Raw genomic sequence first — 23,811 nt, 5'->3', positions numbered from 1 at the left:
AAAAAAAAAAAAAAAAAAAAAAAAAAAACAGTACGATTATAGAATAAAGTCTAACTTTCTTATGTGATTCATGCCCTTCATAGTCTAGTGACAATTTTTTCATCTAATATCAGTTCAACAGTCACAAGTCTCCTGCCCACTCTTCCTGATGTTCCAGTCATTCAACTCTTTCATCTCTCTGTGGAAAATGATCCGTTTGCCTGACTTTCCTTCATCTTCATCTGATGAAGTCTTATTCATCCTTTAAAATTCAGCTCCAAGGTCACTACCTACCTTCTCTGTGAAGTGTCCTTGACTCACTGAGAGTAACATCATTCTGCCCCCAAAGAATAACTCTTATACCACACAGTATTTTGACTGCATCTGTCATTCGAACAGAAGGTAAGCTCATTCTTGAATTCATTTAAATATTTACTGAGGCAGTGTGATGTGCCAGGCCCCATGCTAAACCCCAAAGGATATAGAAATGAATTATCTTCCGAAGACTATGATCTTAAGAGCATATTTTGTGCTTCAAAAAAAAATCAGATCTTAAGCCTCTGACATGTAATATTTAGAAGGCATATAATACAGTCTCTGTATATGAAAAGTGTTATTTACTTACAAAATAGCAGGACATTAAAAAGAAGGTATCAGAGTATCTGCAGTATCTTTTAAAAACTGGTAAGATAATAACTTCTCAGCTCAAACATCTATTTCCCCTTTCCAGTTCTTTTGGAATTGTTAATCCTTAAGAAACATAATGAACAAAATTCACTCTGCCATCCAAAATGACAAAAGAAGTCTGTTTGGGGGCAATATAATCCTTTTCTGTAGGACAAATCTTGGCAGTATATACAATACTTCCTCTCTCCCAATTTGGAAGAAAAAAAAAAACCTTTTGAACCCACCATTTTTCAAAGATTAACTGTACTCATGCGAAGTTTTAGCTTTTCTCTGACACAGGAATGTTCCATGTATTTCCACACCCCCTGACAGGCAAATGTATTCTCCAATTAGCTACTCACTGACCTTTCATGATGAAAATAGGCAATAAGAGTGTACTTCATTTCGGCAACCCTGAGATATTTATAAAGTCAAACAATATTATATACACATGTTATGGCAGGAAGCTTTTACAACTTTTAAATACTTTAAAAAGCATATTCATTTTCACTGGGAAGTTTTAAGAATACATTCTAAATTCAGGAGTCCATTAAGTTGTAGAATATTTTACATCTGCCCCATTCCTAAACAGTAAAATGAAAACTTCATCGTTCTGCTTTAGAAACCAAATTTGACCACTTTGAAATTAAAGGTGCAATATTAACCATGTAACTGTTAAAACATTTTACATGTTTCAGAAAATCCTTAAGCATTCATTCAAAATAGAGGTAACAAACATCTACCCTTTTGTGTAAAATAACTATCACTGACTTAATTCGAAAGTGACATTTAAGTTTACCATCAGTGGGAATCTGATCTAGACCTATAGATAGTAATTAGATGCATTCTGACAGTTTTCCAGGAAGAGCAAACCACAGACACTCAGCCATGAACTGAAAAGCCAAAGCATTAGATTCTTATATCATACGCAAAATGTTCTCAATTGTGAGCATTTTACTATGCTTAGAAAGTTATTTACAACGCATGGACCTCTTTGGCAACATGTTCTACAGGAAGAACTGCTTCATGATAACAGTTTGTGGGGGCCGGGTGTGGAGGTTCATGCCTTAATTCCAGCACTTTGGGAGGCTAAGGCAGGAGTATCACATGAGGTTGGGAGTCTGAGACCAGCCTGGCCAACATGGTGAAATCCCATCTCTCCTAAAAACACAAAAATTAGCCAGGCATGGTGACGGGCACCTGTAGTCCCAGCTACTCGGGAGACTGAGGCAGGAGAATTGCTTGAGACCAGGAAGCAGAGGTTGCAGTGAGCCAAGATTGCGTCAGTGCACTCCAGCCTGGGTGACAGAGCGAGACCCAGTCTCAAAACCAAAACAAAACAGTTTGTGGGAGAAAATCAGAGTCTGTCCTTAAACTCACTGGTTTTCCTTTGCTAATATTCTGGCTTCTCTTTTAAAATAGCCAAAGGTTTCAACCAGTCTAGCTGCTGCCACCTTCTTATTAAACTTTAATAAGCTAAGCTTTTAAGCCACAAAAATTTCATCAAGCATTTGTCAACCTTAGGGAAAACGGAAGGAGGAAAAAAGGTCAGAACATCACTTTCCACCACAGTAGCATCTGGAGAGAGACGCTTTGGAAGGATCCTGCATGCAGTCAGCCGCAAAATAAATGCTAGGAAACAAGCTCGCTGTTTGTGGCCTGCACCAGATGGCGATTACGTTTACTCCCTCATCACCCGCAGGCCCCACACTGGGTGCTAATTAAAGCACTATCTTCCAATAGCAGGCTCCTGGGACAACTGTGAGCCTTTGTTCCAACGTCCTCGGAATGTGTTGCATGCAGTCCACTACTACAGGCCTGCCTGTCAAGAACACCACTTCAGAGCAGCTCCTTACCATTTTACTTTCAGTGTTTCATATGTCAACATATTTTAAAACAAATCTTTAGTGTTTTTTTTTTTTTTTAAACTAAACTATTACATGCTATAGGAGGGAAAAGGAGGTGGGCTGTCTGGGGTCCTCAAGACATGAGAAACCGGTGGTGGGTTCCAAGCTTCCTTACTTCCCCCATAGATCCCTGACAATGTGCTGCAGAAGCCTCCAACCTGGAACTGCCAACAGGACCAGAGCACCCCACCACCCCGCCCCACAAAAGCCAAGAAAAGCCCAACTCCTCTAGCCAAAGTACCAGGAGAAGAACGGCCTAACATCAGAAAACACCTGCGGTAATACTCATTCTACTCCAGCCAGGCGCCAAGGGAAAAATCACAATCCCCCTCCCACCCTGGTCTCACAGAGCCCAGTGGGAATAGGTTCTCCCAGCCCGGCTCCTCAGGAAGGAAAACTGTGCACACCGGTCTAATTAACATCCAGAGAACACGCCACCCAACAGCAGAATATTTTTTCCAAGCACCAAAGAAACACTGACTAAGACAAACCACATCTTAGATCATAAAACCTCAAGAAACAGAAGGGGACTGAAATCATAGAGTATTTCTCTGAGCATAATGGAATCACACTAGAAATCAGTAACACTAAGATAATAGTAAAATCTTGGCAGGGCACGGTGGCTCACACCTGTAATCCCAGCACTTTGGGAGGCCGAGGTAGGAGGATCGCTTGAGGTCAGGAGTTCAAGACCAGCCTGGCAAACACAGTGAAACCTCATCTCTACCAAAAAATACAAGTTAGCCAGACATGGTGGCATACGTCCATAATCCCAGCTACTCGGGAGGCAGAGGTAAGAGAATCACTTGAACCCGGGAGGTGGAGGTTGCACAGAGCTGAGATCATACCGGTGCACTCAGGAAAGGAGTAAACATAATGAAGGAGTAAACGTAATCGCCATCGGGTGCAGGCCACAAACAGCGAGCTTGTTTCCTAGTATTTATTTTTAGTAGAGACGGGGTTTCACCGTGTTAGCCAGGATGGTCTCGATCTCCTGACCTCGTGGCTTGCAGTCTGTATTTTGTTTTGTTCAACCTCTTAACAAGGTCTTCGAAAAGCAAAAATTTCTACTTTTTATGAAGTTTATTAATTTTTTCTTTTATGAATTGTGCTTTTGGTGTCAAGTCTAAAACTCTTTACTTATCCCTAGATATCCCAAAGATTTTCTACTATTTTTCCTGAAAGTTTTATATTATGTTTTACATTTAAGTCTGTGATTAGTTTATTTGAAGCCTTTGCTGTTTTCTAAAGTAAGAATTAAGTGCTATAAATTTCTCTCTCAACACTTCTTTAAGGTTGTGCCTCACATATTTTGATATGCTATATTTTCATTTTCATTCAGTCCTATGTATTTTTTTCTTGAGACTTCTTTTATCTATACATCGAGAAGTATACTGCTGAATTTCCAGTAGTTTAGAGATTTTACTTTTTTCTTCTCCTTTTGAGAGAGGGTCTTACTCTGTCACCCAGGCTGGAGTGCAGTGCCACGATCACGGCTCACTGCAGCCTCTGCTTCCCAGGTTCAAGCAATTCTCGTGCTTCAGCCTCCTGAATGGATGGGGCTACAGGCGCATGGAACCTTGCCCAGCTAAGTTTTTGTGTTTTTAGTAGAGATGGGGTTTGCCATGTTGGCCAGGCTGGTCTTGAACTCCTGACCTCAAGTGATCCACCCACCTTGGCTTCCCAAAGTGCCGGTATTACAGATGTGAGCCACTGCGCCCGGCCCGTGATTCCACCTATTTAACATTCTTGAAATGACAAAACTATAGAGATGAGAAACCGATGAGCGGCAGATTAGGGAAGGGGTTTGGTTATAAAAGAGCAGCACAAGGGACCCTTGTGACGGAACTGGTCTGTATCCTGACCGTGATGTTGGTCACGTCAATCTACACATGCCACAAAACTGCACAGACTAAAGACAGACACACACACACACACACAAATAAGTACAAATTAAACTGGAGAGGTGGGGAGATTTCAGTGTATTCAGGAAGATCAGTGGATTGCATCCATGCCAATTTCCAGGTTATGATACTGACCACAGTTGTACAAGATGTTGTTACTCAGGGAGAAAATGAATGAAGGGGATAAGAGACCTCTTTGTATTTGTATTATCTCTTACAAATGCAAGCAAATCTACATTTTCCCGAAATGCATATAACCTGAAACTAATCATGAAGGAACATAAGACATCAGATAAACTCAAATAGAAAATAATCGATCTGTACTCTTCAGAAACGTCAATGTCATAAAACCAAGTAAGAAGAGACAACTGAATGCAAAATCCAATGAGCTCCAATCAATCCAGGACTTTCTCTGCTATAAAGGTCATTATTGAGCCAGTTTTACAAAACCCAAGAAAGGTCTATCAATCAGATAATGTATTACATCAGTGCTAATTTACTGATTTTGATAACCACACTATGGTTATGTAAGAGAATGTTCTTGTTTTTAAAATATATAACGAAGTATTTAAGGGTAACATGGCATCATATCTCAAACTTACTCTCAAATAGTTTTGTTAAGGTAGATATACAAAGGCTGAGGGTGGTGTTTATACCCATAATCCCAACAATTAGGGAGGCCAAGGTGGGAGGATCATTTGAGCCCAAGTTTGAGACCAGCCTGGGAAACACTGCAAGACCTGGTCTGTGCAAAAAATTAAAACATTAGCCAGGCATGGTGATGCATACCTTTAGTCCTAGCTACTCAGAAGGTTGAGGCTGGAGGATCGCTTGAGCCCAGGAGTTGGGGCTGCAGTGAGCCATGACTGCCACCACGCTCCAGCCTGAGTGACAGGGCAAGGCCCTGTCTCTTAAAAAAATTTTTTTTTAATTAAAAAAGTATAGATACATAGAAAAGGAAATATAGTAAAACATTAACAGCTGTAGAATCTGAGTGAAGGGAATACTTGACACTTATCTTGCACATTTTTGTTAAGTCTAAAATTACAAATATAAAAATTATCAAAATAAAAAAAATTAAAAGTGCACAGGCAGAGCCTGGCACATAAAGCTTCAAAAAACTACAGTGTTTGGGTATTTTATATCTACTTTCAGATGAAGAAAGAAGTTGAGATGCTAAATAAACTGTCCGTCAGGGATGAGGGATCATGGGAAACCAGCGGTACAGGAGGGATGTGAGCTGAGACCGGTTCCATGTCAAAGTCTGTGCTGCTTCCACTAGAAAGAGGAAGGATAAAAATCCCAATGTCCCTGTCCCCACAGGGATTTGAATGTACTGTGTCAGGAGAAGACAGTGTTATACAAAAATTGGCTTCAAACCACTCTCCAACCAAGTCACTTCGTAGTTTTCCACATGCAAAGTCTAGGATAGGGACCTGACAGCCCGAACCTGGCTCCTAGGGTGGGTATCCTGTCCACAGCACATCAAACAAACTTAAGTTGCCAACTGACAGCCACCATCTCCAGGCCTTCATACCAGGGAAGCACACTGCTTGTCCTAGGTTTATTCACTCAACCCAAATTCCCTGAGCACCTCAGATGTGCTGTCAACGGAACTTCTAGGATGACTATCTTAGAGAAATGTGTTCTGTTGCTCCTCCCCACCTCACCCTTACCAACCATGTCTGAGCTTAGATGACAGAGGTTTTTCATTGATTTCGTTTTCTAAACAGATGATACTTTCCCAGTTCAAAATTCACATGGGAAAGAATTTCACACAGGAAGGGGTAGTGTGAAGTCTCCCTAACCCCCCTCCTAGTTCCCATTTCCAGAAACATCCAAAGTTACTAGTTTAAAAATGCAACTATGTGATATTTCTCCAAATTAATAGAATTATCTAGATAATACTATGATATCAAGCTATCTACCTGAATAGACTGTTCTAGGTGATCACAACAAATGTAGTACCCTTTAGGTTATTTTAAATATCCCTTAAATACTTATGTAGACATTTTCAACATATTAAAATGACTGAGTAAGGTAACAACATTTTTTAAAAGAAAAAACATGTTAGTAAGATGCATGGACACGACAGATGTCTGTGAACTCTGGCTGGTAAGAACCAATCACTGTTGAGTACTGAGCTCACCTGGTTCCTGTCGCGTGCATTTGTGTACCTGATCTTCTGAATGAAGTAGAATATGAGCCATGCTGAAGAAATAATCATCAAAACAATAAAGGATATTGACACGAAGACTAGAGAGCCACGGCTGAAGTTCTTCGGTGGCATTCGAGTTCCAACAGCTATTGTCATTTGTACAGAGATGTTTTTCTCCAGATAACTCAAAATATCCTTACCCCTCAATTCTGTTATCATGACAGCAATAATATCTCCAGTGCCTGTAATATAAAATAAATATATAACTCAAGTGACATTTAAAATTCATAGAAACATCAAATATATAAACACACTACTTAGGTAACTACCATATCTGGTAATGCAAAGGACATGCGAACTCCACTTCTCAACTGAAATGAAGCTGCAGCTGGGTATGCTGGCACCAAGTGGGAACATGTAATTTGTTGTGTGGTACTTAAGACTTAAACAGACATAAGGCATAGAACGATTGCAGTGTTAAGAACCATATTAACTTGTCTGACAACTACATTTAAAAAAGATTACTAAACCAACCAAATGTGACAACAGACAGCAATATAACATTACACAGCAACAGAAGTGTATCAACATCATGGTAGATTTACACTGTAAAACCTTTTCTATTTTAAAATGATCTTCAGAAAGTCTTAATTCCTTAAGAAATGGAGTAAAGTGCTGTTTTTATAGCATAAATTGGTACTTCTTGCACTAATCTAGGAACATTCATGGAGCACCCACTGACTGTAGAACTAGTGCAAGGAACAAAAACTACAGGATACCACGCTTTCTAATCTCACTGAGACACAGGACACACAGCTGGTAACAGAGCTACAAAGTGCCAAATGGTGGTACCTTTTATTAGTGACATCTGAAATTAACTTGGGTCTTACGTCCAGACTTGAGTGGAGTGAGGCTCCTTGCTAGTTTACCCCAGAACTCTTCTGGAAATCAAACGTTCCAGAGACAGGTCCAGGCTTCAACACTCTGGACTAGTTTGGCATCAAAATACCTCCAGCCTCTAATAGTTGTCCAGAAGTCTGCCCACAGTCACAGGCTATGTAAGTTAATTACGACGATGGTCTTAAGTTGCTTTATAGTTACCTAGACCTTTCCCCTATATAATTTCCAGAAGTAGTAACATTAGAGGAATTGAATATCTATTACTATGGACAGCAAGAAACTGCTATCCCTTTCCTCCTCCACAAGGGAAATAACTTCCCAGTGTCTTTTAAGAAAACAGAGAAACTTCAGGCTGGGCGCGGTGGCTCAAGCCTGTAATCCCAGCACTTTGGGAGGCCGAGACGGGCGGATCACGAGGTCAGGAGATCAAGACCATCCTGGCTAACACGGTGAAACCCCGTCTCTACTAAAAAAAATTAAAAAAAAAAAAAAGTAGCCGGGCGAGGTGGCGGGCGCCTGTAGTCCCAGCTACTCGGGAGGCTGAGGCAGGAGAATGGTGTAAACCCAGGAGGCGGAGCTTGCAGTGAGCTGAGATCCGGCCACTGCACTCCAGCCTGGGCCACAGAGCGAGACTCCGTCTCAAAAACAAAAAAAAAAGAAAACAGAGAAACTTCTATCAATCTATCAGCAATTGTCCTTTCACAAGCTGAAGCTGCCGGTGGCAACATGTAACTTCTACATATGCCTTCTCCAGAGAGCCCCTGAGAGGGACTAGGGTCATTAGAAGGGAAATAAATATTTTATTTTGGGAAAGATAAAATTATAACCACTTATTTGAATCTGAATAAGGTTTGTACATACAAATGTAAACCAACAAAACAAACAAGCAAAAGTCCCCAAAACTTGTCCTTTTCAATGCTTCTTCAATGAATAACACACTGAAATATTTTGGTTTTACATGTTTCATTTATCATATTTAGTTAAAAGAACCACTGTGTTACATGCAGTCACAGAAGACTACATGCAACTGAAAAAGAAATTCAACAAGGCTGCGTGCAGTGGCTCATGCCTGTAATTCCAGCACTTTGGGAGGCTGGGGCAGGTGGACTGCTTGAGCTCAGGAGTCCAAGACCAGCCTGGGCAACATGACGAAACCCTGTCTCTCACAAAAACAGGAAAATTAGCCAGGCATGGTGGCACATGTCTGTGCTCCCAGATACTCAGGAGTACTCCTCATACTCCACCCCTAAAGCCTGAGGTGGGAGGATCACTGGAGTCCAGGAAGTTGAGGCTGCAGTGAGCTGAGATCACATCACTGCGTGCCAACCTGGGTGACAGAGTGAGACCCTCAAAAAAAAAGAAGAGAAATGTAACAGTAAAAGGAGTTTTACAGAAAATGTAACCCAATGGAACATATATCTTTTTACTACCTTACTCAAAATTCTTACAGCCACTTTATTAGAAGAGCAGTTTATCAGAATACTGATTAAAAATCCACAAAAAACTATAAAATTAAAGCAAGCAATAAACATCTAATTAACGTCTAATTACCTTTCTGAAATAAGAGTTTTCATCAGTAAGTTAGAGACAATCATAAAATAATGCTAAGCCACTTTAAATTTCCCTTTAGAAATCTCTTTTAAAATGTTGTTCAACAGGCCATGATCTGTGGTATAAGATACCAGGTATGGCTATAAAGTAACTGAGACGGATCCCACAAACAACATATGACAATCAGTCTCATTGCTTTATAATCACACCAGGTACAAATGGTTTTAGAAATCAGTTGAGGCTCCCTCTTGAAGACTCAAGCTGGAAAAGGAGTAGGGAAAGCTGAACAGGTAGCCAAGGAAACCAATCCATGTAATTCTATTCAAAGAACACTAAATAAGAACACCAACTAATTTCAACAGGGAAGCTGTTTGGGAAAAGAAGTGTGTAATTATTTCAACTATCCATTCAACAATATTTATTGAATACATACTATGATAAGGCTCCTTTCACCTCTTAAAGAGAGTAGAAAATTACCTGCTCTTGATGCAAAAATCCACGTGCCTTCAGGAGCAAAGGGGAACCTTTCGGACTAGGGAGAGAAGCCGATCGCAGTGGCGTCCTTACAACAGCACAGACAAGGGCCGGGCAGAGGAGCCCGACCCTGCCGACCAGGCAGGAGGACAGCAGAGAGGCCAGCAGAACGAAAGTCCACCACCAACACTTGCAAAGGACTGGAGTGTTAGCCACCTTAGGTCTTAAACGTCTTACAGAATCTGAGGAAAGTTATACAGGAGTCCCCTCCTAGGAGAAAGGGCCTTCTCCCCAAACTCCACCCCTAAAGCCTGATAGGGTTCAAAGACCCTGACCTAAAGCTGCCTCAGACACTTGACTTTCAAAGATCTGAGGAGCTCTGGCCCAGCTTCAGGAGGGATACACACACCAAAGGAAATGTAGGCATCAGAATAAAGGCCCGGTCAGAGCAGGCAGTGACTGATAAGAGTTAAGAATAATTAGACCGTAGCGCTGTGGCCCACGCCTGTAATCCCAGCACCTTGGGAGGCCGAGGCGGGCAGATCACGAGGTCAGGAGATCAAGACCATCCTGGCTAACACAGCGAAACCCCTTCTCTACTAAAAACACAAAAAATTAGTGGGGCGTGGTGGCGCCTGCCCGTAGTCCTAGCTACTCGGGAGGCTGAGGCAGGAGAATGGCGTGAACCTGGGAGGCGGAGCTTGCAGTGAGCTGAGATCGTGCCACTGCACTCCAGCCTGGGTGACAGAGCGAGATTCCATCTTAAAAAAAATAAAAATAATTAGACTGTAACACTGTAAGTATCAAAGCATATTTGGGACATGCCCCATCACTCCCATGTCCCAAGCCCTGGGCAAACACTGCTGAGCGCAGTGGCTCACGCCTGTAATCCCAGCACTTTGGGAGGCCCAGGCGGCGGATCACAAAGTCAGGAGATCAAGACCATCCTGGCTAACACGGTGAAACCCTGTCTCTACTAAAAATAGAAAAAAATTAGCCGGGCATGGTGGTGGGTGCCTGTGGTCCCAGCTAATCGGGAGGCTAAGGCAGGAGAATGGCGCGAACCCGGGAGGCGGAGCTTTCAGTGAGCCAAGATCGCGCCACTGCATTCCAGCCTGGGTGACAGAGTGAGACTTCGTTTAAAAAAAAAAAAAAAAATCTTTGAGGGTCCAGAAGGACTGCTGCTGAGGGAAGCGTTAGGTGTATTCAGGGTCAAGCTGCACATGGGGCAGAGCCCTGGCTGCCTGTGTCTCCGTGGGTCCTGCTGGCTCCTGCTCCCAGGAGTTCTCATCTCACTCCACTGACTTAATGAAAGTCCTTCTCAAACGTTTATCCACAATACTTTCAGTGCTTCAAACCCAGTCCTCATTTTTCTCTTCACTGATCCCTTAAAGAACTCAAGGGGGAAAAACAGACACATTCTACATTCTTTTATGAAATGAATATAGCAATAATTCTGACAGATGGAGGTTACATCAATTATAGATTTCCTGCTGAGACTTGTCAGTTTTCCTAAAATATAGATTTGCCCTGTCACTCTGCTTTGAAAAGCCTTTGATGTATCCCTTCTGTCAAACAAATAAAGTCCAAACTCTTTCACTGGACACTCAAGCATTGGGGAGCCAAATGGCCCTGAGGGTAAGTGAGACACGGGACGATGAACACTCTCTGACCCGGTGAAACTGTTGGGCAAAGTGGCTGGAATAGTGGTTCATGCAGTCTAGGCAGGATGGAGAGGTGAAGCCAGGAGGGAAACTGGGAGAAAACGAAGAAAGGGTCCAGGGAACTGGAAGCTTCAATAAAACTAAATGACAGGAAGAGAGGGGGAGAAAGGAAAGAGGCACTGGTCAGGGCATAGGACACAGGAGTTTGCAACTCGAGCTGTAACAATCCTGGGAGATGATGAGGCCCAGGGAGCAGCTATGGGGCCAGGCTCCTGGAAAAGTAAAATGGCTGAAGGGTCTGTGGAAGGAATTTCTGTTCGCTGTTCACTTTCCAGGTGGATTCTGAAGTTGCCCAGGATGGTGGCAGGACCTCTGATGAACAGGGAGCAGTGACAGGAGGGGAAGTACGGGACTATGGAGAGGAGGAACACGGTCTGCTGCACAAAACTGAAACTGGAGTCTCCCCATGTGGAAGTGACTGGTTTGGACGTGCTGTACACCACCACCACAGTAGCCCTCAGCGCCCACAGATGCACAGCAATGACCAACTTGTAATTTTGCTAATGCTTGAACCTGAACCTCCTGCCATGCGGCTGCTGGGAAGCCGAATGTGTAAGCCACTGAGTGGTAGTCACTCACTGATAATTTCTGAGGACACTGGGCTACAGTCTGTTGCCAAAAGCCAAGGGTCTTCTTTTCTTTCTTCCTTGAGCAGGAAGTTCTTCAATCACATACAAGTAGGGCCAAGGGGCCACTGTACAGCACCCGGATGTCAGCTTTTCTTCTTATGCTATCTCTTGACTGTATGTCAAGAGAAACAAAAGCGGGCAGGAGCAAGGACCTGCCCAGAACAGAAAGCTTTCTTCCTTCACACAGAGGCAGAACGGGGGTGGACAATGAAGACAAGCCACCCATCAGTAGAGAGCCACAGACTCTCAGTGAAGAGCTCCCAGGGCTGCCAACTTTCGACACAATACAGGAACCCCTATAAATTACTGATCCCTCTCAGCCGAGCGGTTCTAGCCACAGGTCACCTGGATTTAAGTGTCAGACAAGTCTTCTTTCCTTAAAATCTAAATTTCTTTTTTTGAGATGGAGTCTCACTCTGTCACCAGGCTAGAGTGCAGTGGCGCAATCTCAACTCACTGCAATCTCTGCCTCCCAGGTTCAAGCGATTCTCCTGCCTCAGCCTCCCGAGTAGCTGGGATGACAGGCGCACACCACCACACCCGGCTAATTTTTTTGTATTTTTAGTAGAGACAGGGTTTCACCATGTTGGTCAGGATGGTCTTGATCACCTGACCTTGTGATCCGCCCACCTCAGCCTCCCAAAGTGCAGGGCTTACAGGTGTGAGCCACCGCGCCCAGCCAAAATCTAAATTTCTAAATGTCTGTTTGTGGCTCTTGGTTCTCCCGTCTGGAAAAATACCACTGAATAAAACCTGTTTTTCATTTATTGATATATAAAATACCATCAACCACAAGGTACATCATTATGTATCATGAAGAAAAAAATCTGTCAAGAAATTCTAAGATGTCATCGGATATAAGAAACATTCCCACTTTAAATTGCACATCCTGGAATCAATGAGAATTCTTCCTTGACATAACAATTCTTAAAATGTTCAAAGACAGCCTCCCTGAGACTCCACTTCAGTCTTTTTTCCATACTAATTCTAGAGTTCTAAAGCATTCATTTAAAAAAAAAAACAAAATCTGTTTTAAAGAATCTAAAACTTACCGAAAATTGGAAATATCATATAAAACTCTTTTAAAAAACCCAGAACCATTCAAGAGTACGTTGCTAGCATGATGCCTCATCACTCCCGAATATTTGGTATTTTCCTACAAACAAAATTTATAAACCTAATACAACCCCCAAATAAGGAGCTTAACACTGATGTGTCACTACCATCTAATCCCGAAGTCCATCCAAGCTTCTGCGACTTTCCCAATAAGGTCCTTCACAGCAGCCCAGATCAGTCATACGCTGCACTAGTCGTCACGTCAGTCATCTCCGTCTGTCTGAAACTGTCCCTCAGTCTTTGTTGGTGTTTGTGACCTTGGCACTTTTGAAGACTACACACAGCCCAGTTGATCTGTAGAAGGTATTTCCCTGTGCCAGATTCAGGCCTGGTGCTGCTGGCAGTAACGATACAGAGGTGAGGCCGTGCTCTTCGCAGTGTACACCATCAGGCGGCCCACAGCTTTTTTTATTTGCCATTACTGATAAAGTCCAGTTTGATAATTTGGTAAAGGTGATTCCTCCAGGCATCTGCACCGTGAAGTTCCTCTTTTCCCCTTTGTAATTAGTATGTATTCTGTGGGGAGGTGCTTTGAGGCTAGGTAAATATTCCATCCTCATGAAACCTTCAGTTTACTTTTACTTTTTAGATCAGTATAGCTTCATGGTTCCTATTTCATTCAATCGGTTAAAACAGCTACTAACATTATTCATTATGATGCTGACATTCTAAATTATGCTTCATAAAAGACCCTGTGTACAGAGATTTCCTATCCTATTCTTTTCTGGACATTGGTTTTCCAGTGTCTTCACTTATGTAAATGTTAACTACAAATACAATACTTTCAGTATCAAGAGTAGCATGACACTAACATCTCCCTACATCTGATTGTGTCCACAGGGATACAGCGTAAGATTTCAATAGAATTTTTTGAAGCCACGGCACACATCAGCATACACGGAGTTCACGTGACTGAAGGTTCCCAAGCATTCTCCTTCTCCACTTGAACTATCACTTAAGCCACGTCTCCACAAACCTTTGTTATACTCGTTTTAACCCATTTGCAGGTTTACTTAATGAATACTTCCTCTTATCTATGTTTCAAGATTTCACCTCCCTAGTTTTGTGCCCCTTTCAAGTAAGATGCTTACATTTATGCTTTCTTACAAGTTTTGATAAAAGAATTTTAAATGGGTGGGAAAAGAAATGTTAAGTACAGAGTTAGGCATTCTAACCAAGGGAGATTTAGGCTGGGAGGAAAGTGGGCTACAGAAGCTTTCACACCAGGCACTAGAACTCTAAAAGGCCTCCAAATCTGTTATTTACATTAAAGAATTTATAAATCTGAGAGTTCACTGAACTGAATAATTAAGTACATAGATGTAGGATGGCAAGAGCCAGGTTTTTCATTTAGGAGTGAGAGTTCAGTGATAAGAAAGGAGAGAGAGCTACAATGATCCATGTGGCAATGTATTAGAGTTGGAGACCTAAGTATGAACTCATTGTTAGCTTAACATCAACGCAGATGATTACAGATAGAAATATTTATAGAGGCCGGGCGCGGTGGCTCAAGACTGTAATCCCAGCACTTTGGGAGGCCGAGACGGGTGGATTACCAGGTCAGGAGATCGAGACCATCCTGGCTAACATGGTGAAACCCCGTCTCTACTAAAAATACAAAAATTAGCTGGGCGCGGTGGTGGGCACCTATAGTCCCAGCTACACAGGAGGCTGAGGCAGGAGAATGGCGTGAACCCGGGAGGCAGATCTTGCAGTGAGTGGAGATCGTGCCACTGCACTCCAGCCTGGGCGACAAGAGAGAGACTCTGTCTCAAACAAAAAAAAAAAAAGAAAAATATTTATAGATATGTATATATGCAGGAGTTAGGATACATGCATGTATTTCCTTGTTCTGTCAGCTGAGAAGGCCCAGAAGCAACAGGCATCTCGGTAGTAACATCACATCTAATGCCCGGATCTTGGTTTTTACTACTACTCTGCCAATAAACAGAACCAGGGTTCCTTGGAAAAATGGCTGATTCTAGGATTGATGTGTCATTACTGATGAAGTTCAATAATGTTCAAGGGGCAGAAAATATATGCAAAAGGAGCCTGGCACATCTTACAGCACCAGAAAGTAAGAAAGTGCTCAAAAACTAAACCAAACCAAAACAAAAAAAAACAAAAAACCTACACCCACAACAATGGAGGCATGTCAACGGACACAGGAGCCAACACAAAGAATTCCCAGTGGCCAAAGATGGGATAATTTGAGTAACAAAGTTATACTGTATTACAATCCTAAGTATAAAATAAATACTCATGGGTCCATACTGATACAAATAAATGACTGAACAAATTAACAAATGGAGCAGAGGCGAATCACCCATGCAGAAAAATTCCAAATAATTCTGTAGATACTCCACCCTAAGGGAGATGGAGCATAAATCCCCACTTACCAAGTGTGGGCTGTACTCAGTGATGTCAAAAGTTATTGTATGGAAGGGGAAAAAAGGAGTTAACTTCACAGTGGAGAAGCAGACAGACACTACCTCAGCCAGGTGACCGAAGTCAGCATCACCGGTGGTCCTTCACACTGACAGCACGTAAACTCGATACGATAGGATGCATGCTAATGGTACTTTATAAATCCCTGTGGTCTTCCTCCCAAAAACCCATATCCCTAGCCTAAGTATGAGAAAACTATCCAACATGTCCCACTTGAAGGACATTCTACAACATGCTGGAACAGCAGTCCTCAAAGCTGTTGAGGTCATCAAAAACAAACAAAGTCTGAAAAAGTATCACAGCCAAGAGGAAACTAATGGATCATGATGACTAAATGTAATGTGGTGTCCTGGGTGGGATCCTAAAACAGAAAAAAAACTAGGTGAAAACTAAGGAAATATGAATAAAGTAATAGACTTTGGTTAATAATTATGTATCAACATTAGTTCACTGTGGTACAACAAATCAACATCTCACATGGTACCTAACAGGGAAAACTGGGTGCGGGGTTTGCAGGCATTCTTTGTACTATCCTCACAATTTTCCATAAACGTAAAACTGTTCTAAAAGTAAAGTTTTTTTTTAAAGACTCATTATATAAAAGGGAACAACTTCTCATCAGAAAAAACGTAAGCCAGAAAAAAACAAAACAACGCCTTTAAAGTGCTGAAAGGAAAATTCTGTCACACAAAAATTTCCACCTGTCTTTGAAAAATGATGGCAAAAAAAGACACTTTCAGATAAATAAATGTTGACAGAATTCATCACTGGGAGATCTGTGCTGCATGAAATGATTTTAAAAAAGGGGAATGACACCAAATGGAAACTTGGAAATTCAGAAAGAAATAAAGAACAGCCGAACTGTTAGTATGTAGGCAAATATAACAGCCTACCATTTGTTCCTGAGTTTTGCCATTCCCGCTCCCTTCACCAATGAGGGGCCCCTTTTCCTTCTTCCTCTAAATGCTCCTCAAACTTAAGCATCCGACAGTGGGTCTCATCGGACAGTGGGTCTCAACAGGGGCAGTAAAGCTCTCCTGGGGGTGTCTGGAAACCCTGTGGGAGGGAACTCTATGCTGTCACAGACATGGAGGTGTACTACCAGCATTTAGCAGGCCCATGCCTGGGAGGTGAAACACTCTGTAATGCAAAAGACAGACCTGCAGAGCAAAAGGACTGTCCCAAAATACCCCTTGCCTTGTCCTCCACTTCCATCCTGAAGCGAGAAGTGCTGTAAGCATCACTGCAGGGGTAAGAGATCCCCACCCAGACCTCTAACATCCACAGCCTAAGGCTACATGATTCTGCTTAGCAGCTGTGCCAATGAGACCAACTCTGGAGATCCTACCTCCAAGCTCAGGTCCATCACCATATGAACTGCTATCAGTTAAGACTTGAGATCCTACCTCCAAGCTCAGGTCCATCACCACATGAACTTGCTATCAGTTAAGAATGTCTTCCATCCTGGAACCTAGGAAACTGATTTCTAAAACAGCATTTCAAACCCATGTAGATCCTTTATATGATTTTACCTTCCTCCTCTTCTGCTGCCAGTGAGAAAAGAGAAGCACAGAAAAGACAAAAAAGTAAATCAAGTGACGACTTCAAACAACCCGCCTGGGACACAGAGCCTGCCAAGGAAGGCTAGTGGACAGTCTCATGTATCTGCTGGTGGAAGCACTCTCCAGTTCTACTTCAGATGTAAAGAAAAAACGAAAATTAAGAGCTTATGGAAGTTTTAAAATGGAACCATTGCATTTATTTTTTTAAAGGCTATTTTTATTTTTTAAAAGCTACTGCTTAAGTGTTTCAGTTTTAGATTTTGATAATTATGAATTTTTTTTTAAAATGTATGAACCAGATGGAAGATACAGTAGAAGTATGTGCAAACTCAGGCAAAAATATAAATGCAATTTAAACCCTGACTTCCTGCCACAGCAGTACACTTCAACTTCAAGCTCCATCTTTTCTAAGGTAGTTAAATCCACATTCGTTTAGAAGCTAAAAAACTTTAAATGGTAAAACAACAGTATACTTATAGTCCTCATTTCCTCGATAGGCATTTAGAATAAAGAACACAGATTTACATTAAGTGGCCCAAATTACTGATATTTAAAGGTATTCTACAGTGTGTTTGTGATTTCTTTTTACTCGTTTTCATAAAGCATTTTTTGTATTCACAGTGAATTTTCTATATTTTACAAAGTGTGACATTTTCTATTCAATGCTAGATAATATAGAACTAAATAAGTTTTAAGAGAATATGATGGAAAAAAGGTGAAGAGCCATCCAACTAATTTTGTTCAACCATCCAAAAAAAAATACCCAGTAAGAAGCATCTGATATTGCTGACTGATAAAAAGATTAAAAAGCAACATTATTATTTGGTTACACGTTTATCTAAATTACCTCATCTTCCTTTCAACAATGGAAAGAATGTCCACAAAATTCTTACAGACATACAGATAAAACTACAGCTATTTAATCAGACAGTGATTTAACACAACTTAAGATGATTAAACAGTAACAGTAAAGTCTATATAAATCTTTAAAAACCAGGAAAACAGATCCATAATTTTCAGACAAGTATGCATTACTGTAAACTATCCAAGAACCCATAACTTCCCCTTCACACTACCACAGATCTGCTACCTACATGACAAAGAACTCACTCTGCTAACCAGAGGTAACAAGTGAAACCACACACTGAGTGGCCTTTCCTGTCAATGACGTCATGGACAGGGCACTGGCACAGACGTCCTTCAGTCACCAGGTAAAGGGCATGTTTTAGAATAAACAGGACCAAGCTCTTGCTTGACAAGGCAAGAAAACAAAATGCTTACACTTACATTGGTACATACAGTATATATGGAATACTTATATTCCAATGTGGAATTTTAAAATTAGGTATAAAACATAGCCTTAAATGAAAAGAAAGCTTAACAACCAAACTAAATATCTTAATAAAATCATTTCAGTGCAACCCATATTTATTTTGTTCAGGGCATTTTGCTGACCACTGCAGAGAACCGAAAGACATGACACAAACTTTAACTTCATGAAACTCTGGGCTTTTCCTTACTGCCAGTCAAGTATGCAAAGAATGAAAACACGAAAGGAAAAGGACAATACTGTCATGGAGGTATAGAGAGGGCTCTGAGGACTACAGGAGCCTTGGACTACAAACTCAGTAAGGGCAGTGATCTGGGTGTCTCTCCTTTTGACTTTTACCAGTTCTTACTAGTTCACATTGAAATGCACAGCACAGAGAGCTGCCAAACCTACTGCTTCTGCCCTACAATGAAGGGAGGGGCAAAACTGGCACATGGTGAAAGCATGGGTCTCCAGGTCCATCCCTTGAGACTGTCTGGGGCGGGTAGGGGGAAGATCCTGGAATCAGTGTCTTTCCAATTACCTTATGTGATTCTGACACAAGGGTTCTTCAATTTCTGTAGACAGCACCATCCTACAGGGTGAGAAGGGTTATCTGTGGAGGGAGGAGCCTAGAAAGCAAGGAGTTGCCACTGTATAATGACTTTCTCTGAGTATAAGCAGAAACAGAAAGGCAGAGAGCTATGGCATACAAAAGTCAGAAGAGGATCATAATTCTGGAGATTTATCATGAATGCCTGGCTGAAAAGACGAGACCCAGAGAAGCTTCTGATGGAGTGTGTGTTCTCTATGCTACTTAACGTGAACTTCTCACCCCATTCTCAGGACAGGCTTTCAGCAAGTGCAGCTAGCCAGACTGAAATGGGACCTTTCCACAACCACTGCCCCTCCCACCCCGAGCATGGGCTCCATTAAGAACCCTATCAGCCAGGACGCATGCCTTTCTGGCCCACTCTTCCTCTCCACACTTCACCTGTGGGAACTGTGCCTTGTAGGGCTTCTGTTGCCACCACTGGTTCCCTCCACACTCCCACCCAATGCTTCCTGCTGGTTCTCCAGGTCCCAGTTAGATGGCAGAGAAGAAGCTAAGAACGCTGCTAGCTGCTTGAGACAGCTGCCATTCTTCAGCAGGGCTCTGGCTGCCCGGTTCCGTGGCTGCTACACGTGTGAGACGGTACACCCTAGTGCGGCGTTGGAAAGCACAGCTTAGGCAGCATCGACGCCACATCTCCCTTCTTTCAAATCCTCCGGTGACTGACAGCCCTTGCTTCAGGCACACTTCTGCTCGGAACGGAACTTACTATTACCCTATCTACCATGTTGAGCCATGCTGTCTCGTTCCTGTACTTACAATTACTTTTGTTGAGCTTTTCCCCACCTCAGACCCTTCACTCCTGAGGGGCCTTGTGCCTAGAATACTCTTCTCCACTCTTCAACTCCTATTCAGACGCAGTCCTCTCTGACCCCTTGGACCTCAGTCACTGCCCACAGTCATGACATCATACTCAGTGTTTATCTTCTCTGCTTGATTATAACTCCATGGAAAGAGGTACCATGTGTGTCCTGTTCATGTTTGGAGCTCTAACGAGAGTTCAAACAACCATCAGCATACAGAATCCAAATCCCTCTACCTGCAGTTACCTAACTTTCTACCTTTCCTTCAGACTCCCTCTACTCCAACCAGATTCCTGATTCATGTGGTTCCCCTACTGAGGGTATTTTCTCTTTCTGGTCAAATCCTAAGTAATCCTAATTATTTAGGGCCTAGCACAATGAATGCCTCCTATATGAAGTCTTCCAGACCTGAGTCAGAACCCCTTTCATAATAATACTATGCTGATCCCGCCACGTAGGTATGCAAAGCTAAGCACTGAGTGGCTCCCCAATTATTTCATGCATGTGTGTCTCCCTAAGGGAGGAAGTATTCCTGGCAGACACTCACTTGTACATCCTTCTAAAAATCCCTACAGTGTCCATCACAGGATGCCTGGCATATAGCAGGTATAAATCAATACCTGTCAATTAACTATTTTTTGTACTAGATATATTTTAAACAATTGAAAGTTATACGGAAAAAACACCAGGAGAATGAAGGAAAAGTATACTTAGAAATGTTTTAAAAACTGCCAGTCTCAAAATGAAAGAAATAATTGATTTCATAATTTTATAAAAGCTACTGCTTATTCCAGGCATAAGAAAAATTGTACAACTGTTACACATTAAACAAGTTTGTTAGCTCAATAAATTTTGCAATCGCCCCCTTTTAGGTAGATGAGGATGCTAGTTTAAGGACTCAGTTACCCGAACTCACAAGGCTGATAATCAACTTGGTCTAAGATTCAAATCCCAATCTTGTGACTGTTTGATATTTATGCCAAATTCTTTTCTCTATTTTAGAGGTACTATATCATCCAACTAAAACTGATTTTTTCTTCTATAACTAAAAATGATTGAGTATGTCATAAAAAATTAAAATCTGTGATAAATTATTAAATATGATTTTGGAAGATGAACAACCAGAAGAAACTGAGACAGCTATGGAAACAGATAGTGATCTATAAATCGGATGAAATATTTCAATAATGTTTTTCTAAGATGATGAATATGTAACAGACAGCATCTCCACTGAGAACAGAATGAAACCAAGCATTTATTCTGTCTGGAAAACAGGAGACAACGGACAACTAGGCTGTCTGGAAAACAGGAGACAACGGACAACAGCCTAGAAGTTCACAGGGAAAACAGAAAGGGCTCAAAGAAAAAGGACAAAAGCTCTAACCAAGAACCAAGAATCCTTTCACACTCTAAGATGAGTTAGTTTGCAGGTAGTTCACAAATTCCCAAACAAAACGGCATTTTACTAATCTTAAAATAAAAGCAGTATTATATTGCAGATTTTTTTTAAACAAAAGGGTTTACTTCCATTGCTTTTGTGAACAATACATCCATGTTTTCCATTTAAATGACTGTGTAACTTTTTGGATTAAATAAGACTCATTAAACTGGAGTAGCTTGGCTTACATTTCTAACTCTAAAATATATAATGTGTGTGTCTATGGCACGTCTTCACAGTTAATCTTTCAGTCTTATACTCAGCATGTTTCTACTAATTATAAAGCAAAGCAAATGTCTTTACTTTTACATTTTTCTTGTCCACTTTTTTTAAATAGAGATGGGATTTCACTATGTTGCCCAAGCTGGTCTTGAACTCCTGGTCTCAAGTGATCCTCCCACCCTGGCCTCCTAAAGTGCTAGGATTACAGGTATGAGACACTGCAACTAGCCTCTTGTCCTTTTTTTTTTTTTTCTTTTTTGAAACAGAGTTTGCTCTCTTGCCCAGACTGGAGAGCAGTGGTATGGTCTTGGCTCACTGCAGCCTCCGCCTCCCAGGTTCTCAAGCAATCCTCCCACCTCAGCCTCCAATGTAGCTGGGACTACAGGTGAGCGCTAGCACACCTGGTTCATTTTTGTATTTTTAGTAAAGACAGGGTTTTGTAATGTCTAGAACAGGCTGATCTAGAACTCCTGGACACAAGCTATACCCCGCTTAAGCCTCCTAAAGTGCTGAGATTACAGGTGTGAGCCACCATGCCTGGCCACTATCCACCGCCCTTTTTTTTTTTTTTTTGAGACAAGGTCTTGCTTTGTTGCCCAGGTTAGAGTACAGCAGCACAATCTCAGCTCACAGAAATCTCCGCCTCCTGGGTTCAAGGATTCTCCTGCCTCAGCCTCCCAAGTAGCTGGGACTATAGGCATGTACCACCATGCCCAGCTAATTTTTGTATTTTTGGTAGAGATGGGGTTTCATCACGTTGGCCAGGCTGGTCTTCAACTCCTGACCTCAAGTGATCCGCCTGCCTCGGCCTCCTGAAGTATTGGGATTGCAGGTGTGAGCCACCACGCCCAGCCACTGTCCACTTTTTATACCATTCTATCATTATATAGTCTTTTAATTTCTATCTTGAATACTTAAAATATGAATAAAAGAAAAGATCACCTCATGTATACTTGCTTTGTCCCTCTAAGTCAGAATACTTGAGGACATGCAACTGAAACCTGTTTCAGTTTGAGATCTTATATGTGTGTTGCTTTTGAACTTTAGTTTGCATTATACTTTTAAAAACCAGCTTTTGTGAGGTATAATTTACACCCTGTAAGACTCATCTTTGTAAGTGTGCAATGAGTAAAATGATAGGGATGTGCAACCATCACCACATCCAGTGTTGGGTCATTTCCATCACCCCCCAGGAAATTCACTCCTGCCCTTTTTAAAAATACATGTTCCCTTTTGGTGTTTTATTTTGTTTTTTAAAGATGGGGTTTTGCTGTAGTTGCCCACTGAACTCGTGGGGTCAAGGGAGCCTCCTGCCTCAGTCTCCGACGTGGCTGGGATTCCTGATGTCTGCCAACATGCCAGCTCTCTCATGCTCACTGCAATTAATCTTCATGCCCACCTCTACCCTACACAGCCACTAATGTGATTTCTGTCTCTGTATGTTTGTTTGACTTTCTTAGACATTTCATATACATGGAATCATATAATAGTAGCGTTTTGTGTCTGGCTTCTTTCATTTAGCTAATGCTTTTCAGCTTTATCCATGTGTCAGGAGTTAATTCTATTTACAGCTGAGAACATCACCAGTGTGAACAGTGCAGCTCCACTTACAGGCAAATTGTCTTCCTTCTTGGCCATCCCTGAAATAACAAGACCACCATCCTCTTCCTCCTATCCCCCAAGCCTACTCAATGGGAAGAAGATAAGGATGAAAACCACTATGGGGATGTGACCAACTTCCACTTAATAAGGAGTAAATATATTTTCTCTTCCTTAGGATTTCCTTAAAAACATTCTTAAATAACAGCACACAACATATGTAACAAACAAAGGATGTGTTAATCGCCTATGTTATCAGTGAGGCTTCCAGTCAACAGCAGGCTATTAGTAATTAAATTTGGGGTTGGGCACGGTGGCGCACACCTATACTCCTAGCACTTTGGGAGGCCGAGACGGGCGGATCACCTGAGGTCAGGAGTTTGAGACCAGCCTGGCCAATATGGCAAAACTCCATCTCTACTGAAAATACAAAAATTAGCTGGGCATGGTGGCACAGGCCCATAATCCCAGCTACTCGGGAAGCTGGGGCAGGAGAATCGCTTGAACCCAGGAGATGGAAGTTGCAGTGAGCCAAGGTTGCGCCATGGCACACCAGCCTGGGCGATAGAGCTGAGGCTCCATTTCAAAAAAAAAGGAAAATTTTGCGGGAGGCAAAAGTTACACGCAGCTTTTTGACTGTGTGTGGGTCAGTATTCCTCCCTAACCTTCTCATTGATCAAGGGCCAACTGCAGTTGCTGAACTATATTCAATTTTATGGACATATAACTTGTTCATTTATTCACCAGTTGATGAACACCTGCGTTGTCTCTACTTTTGTGGCCATAATAAGCAATGCTGCTACGAGCAT

General features: G+C 41.9%; 1 protein-coding gene across 2 annotated transcripts in view; it reads right to left on the bottom strand.

The window, feature by feature from the left end:
* The window catches only part of RNF130 (ring finger protein 130), a 151,217-nt gene that overhangs the window by 89,407 nt on the left and 37,999 nt on the right, over nt 1–23,811 (bottom strand). For both annotated transcript variants that reach the window (XM_017863957.1, XM_017863958.1), the window contains exon 3: nt 6,606–6,856. In XM_017863957.1, coding sequence (XP_017719446.1) covers nt 6,606–6,856 — 251 coding nt within the window. The remainder of the gene's footprint in view (nt 1–6,605; nt 6,857–23,811) is intronic.

This window comes from Rhinopithecus bieti, unplaced genomic scaffold, assembly GCF_001698545.2.
Source record: "Rhinopithecus bieti isolate Rb0 unplaced genomic scaffold, ASM169854v2 scaffold_73501, whole genome shotgun sequence".
Classification (NCBI taxonomy): Eukaryota; Metazoa; Chordata; class Mammalia; order Primates; family Cercopithecidae; genus Rhinopithecus; species Rhinopithecus bieti.
Note: the sequence above shows the minus strand (reverse complement) of the source record. Positions and strands in the feature narration are given on the sequence as shown.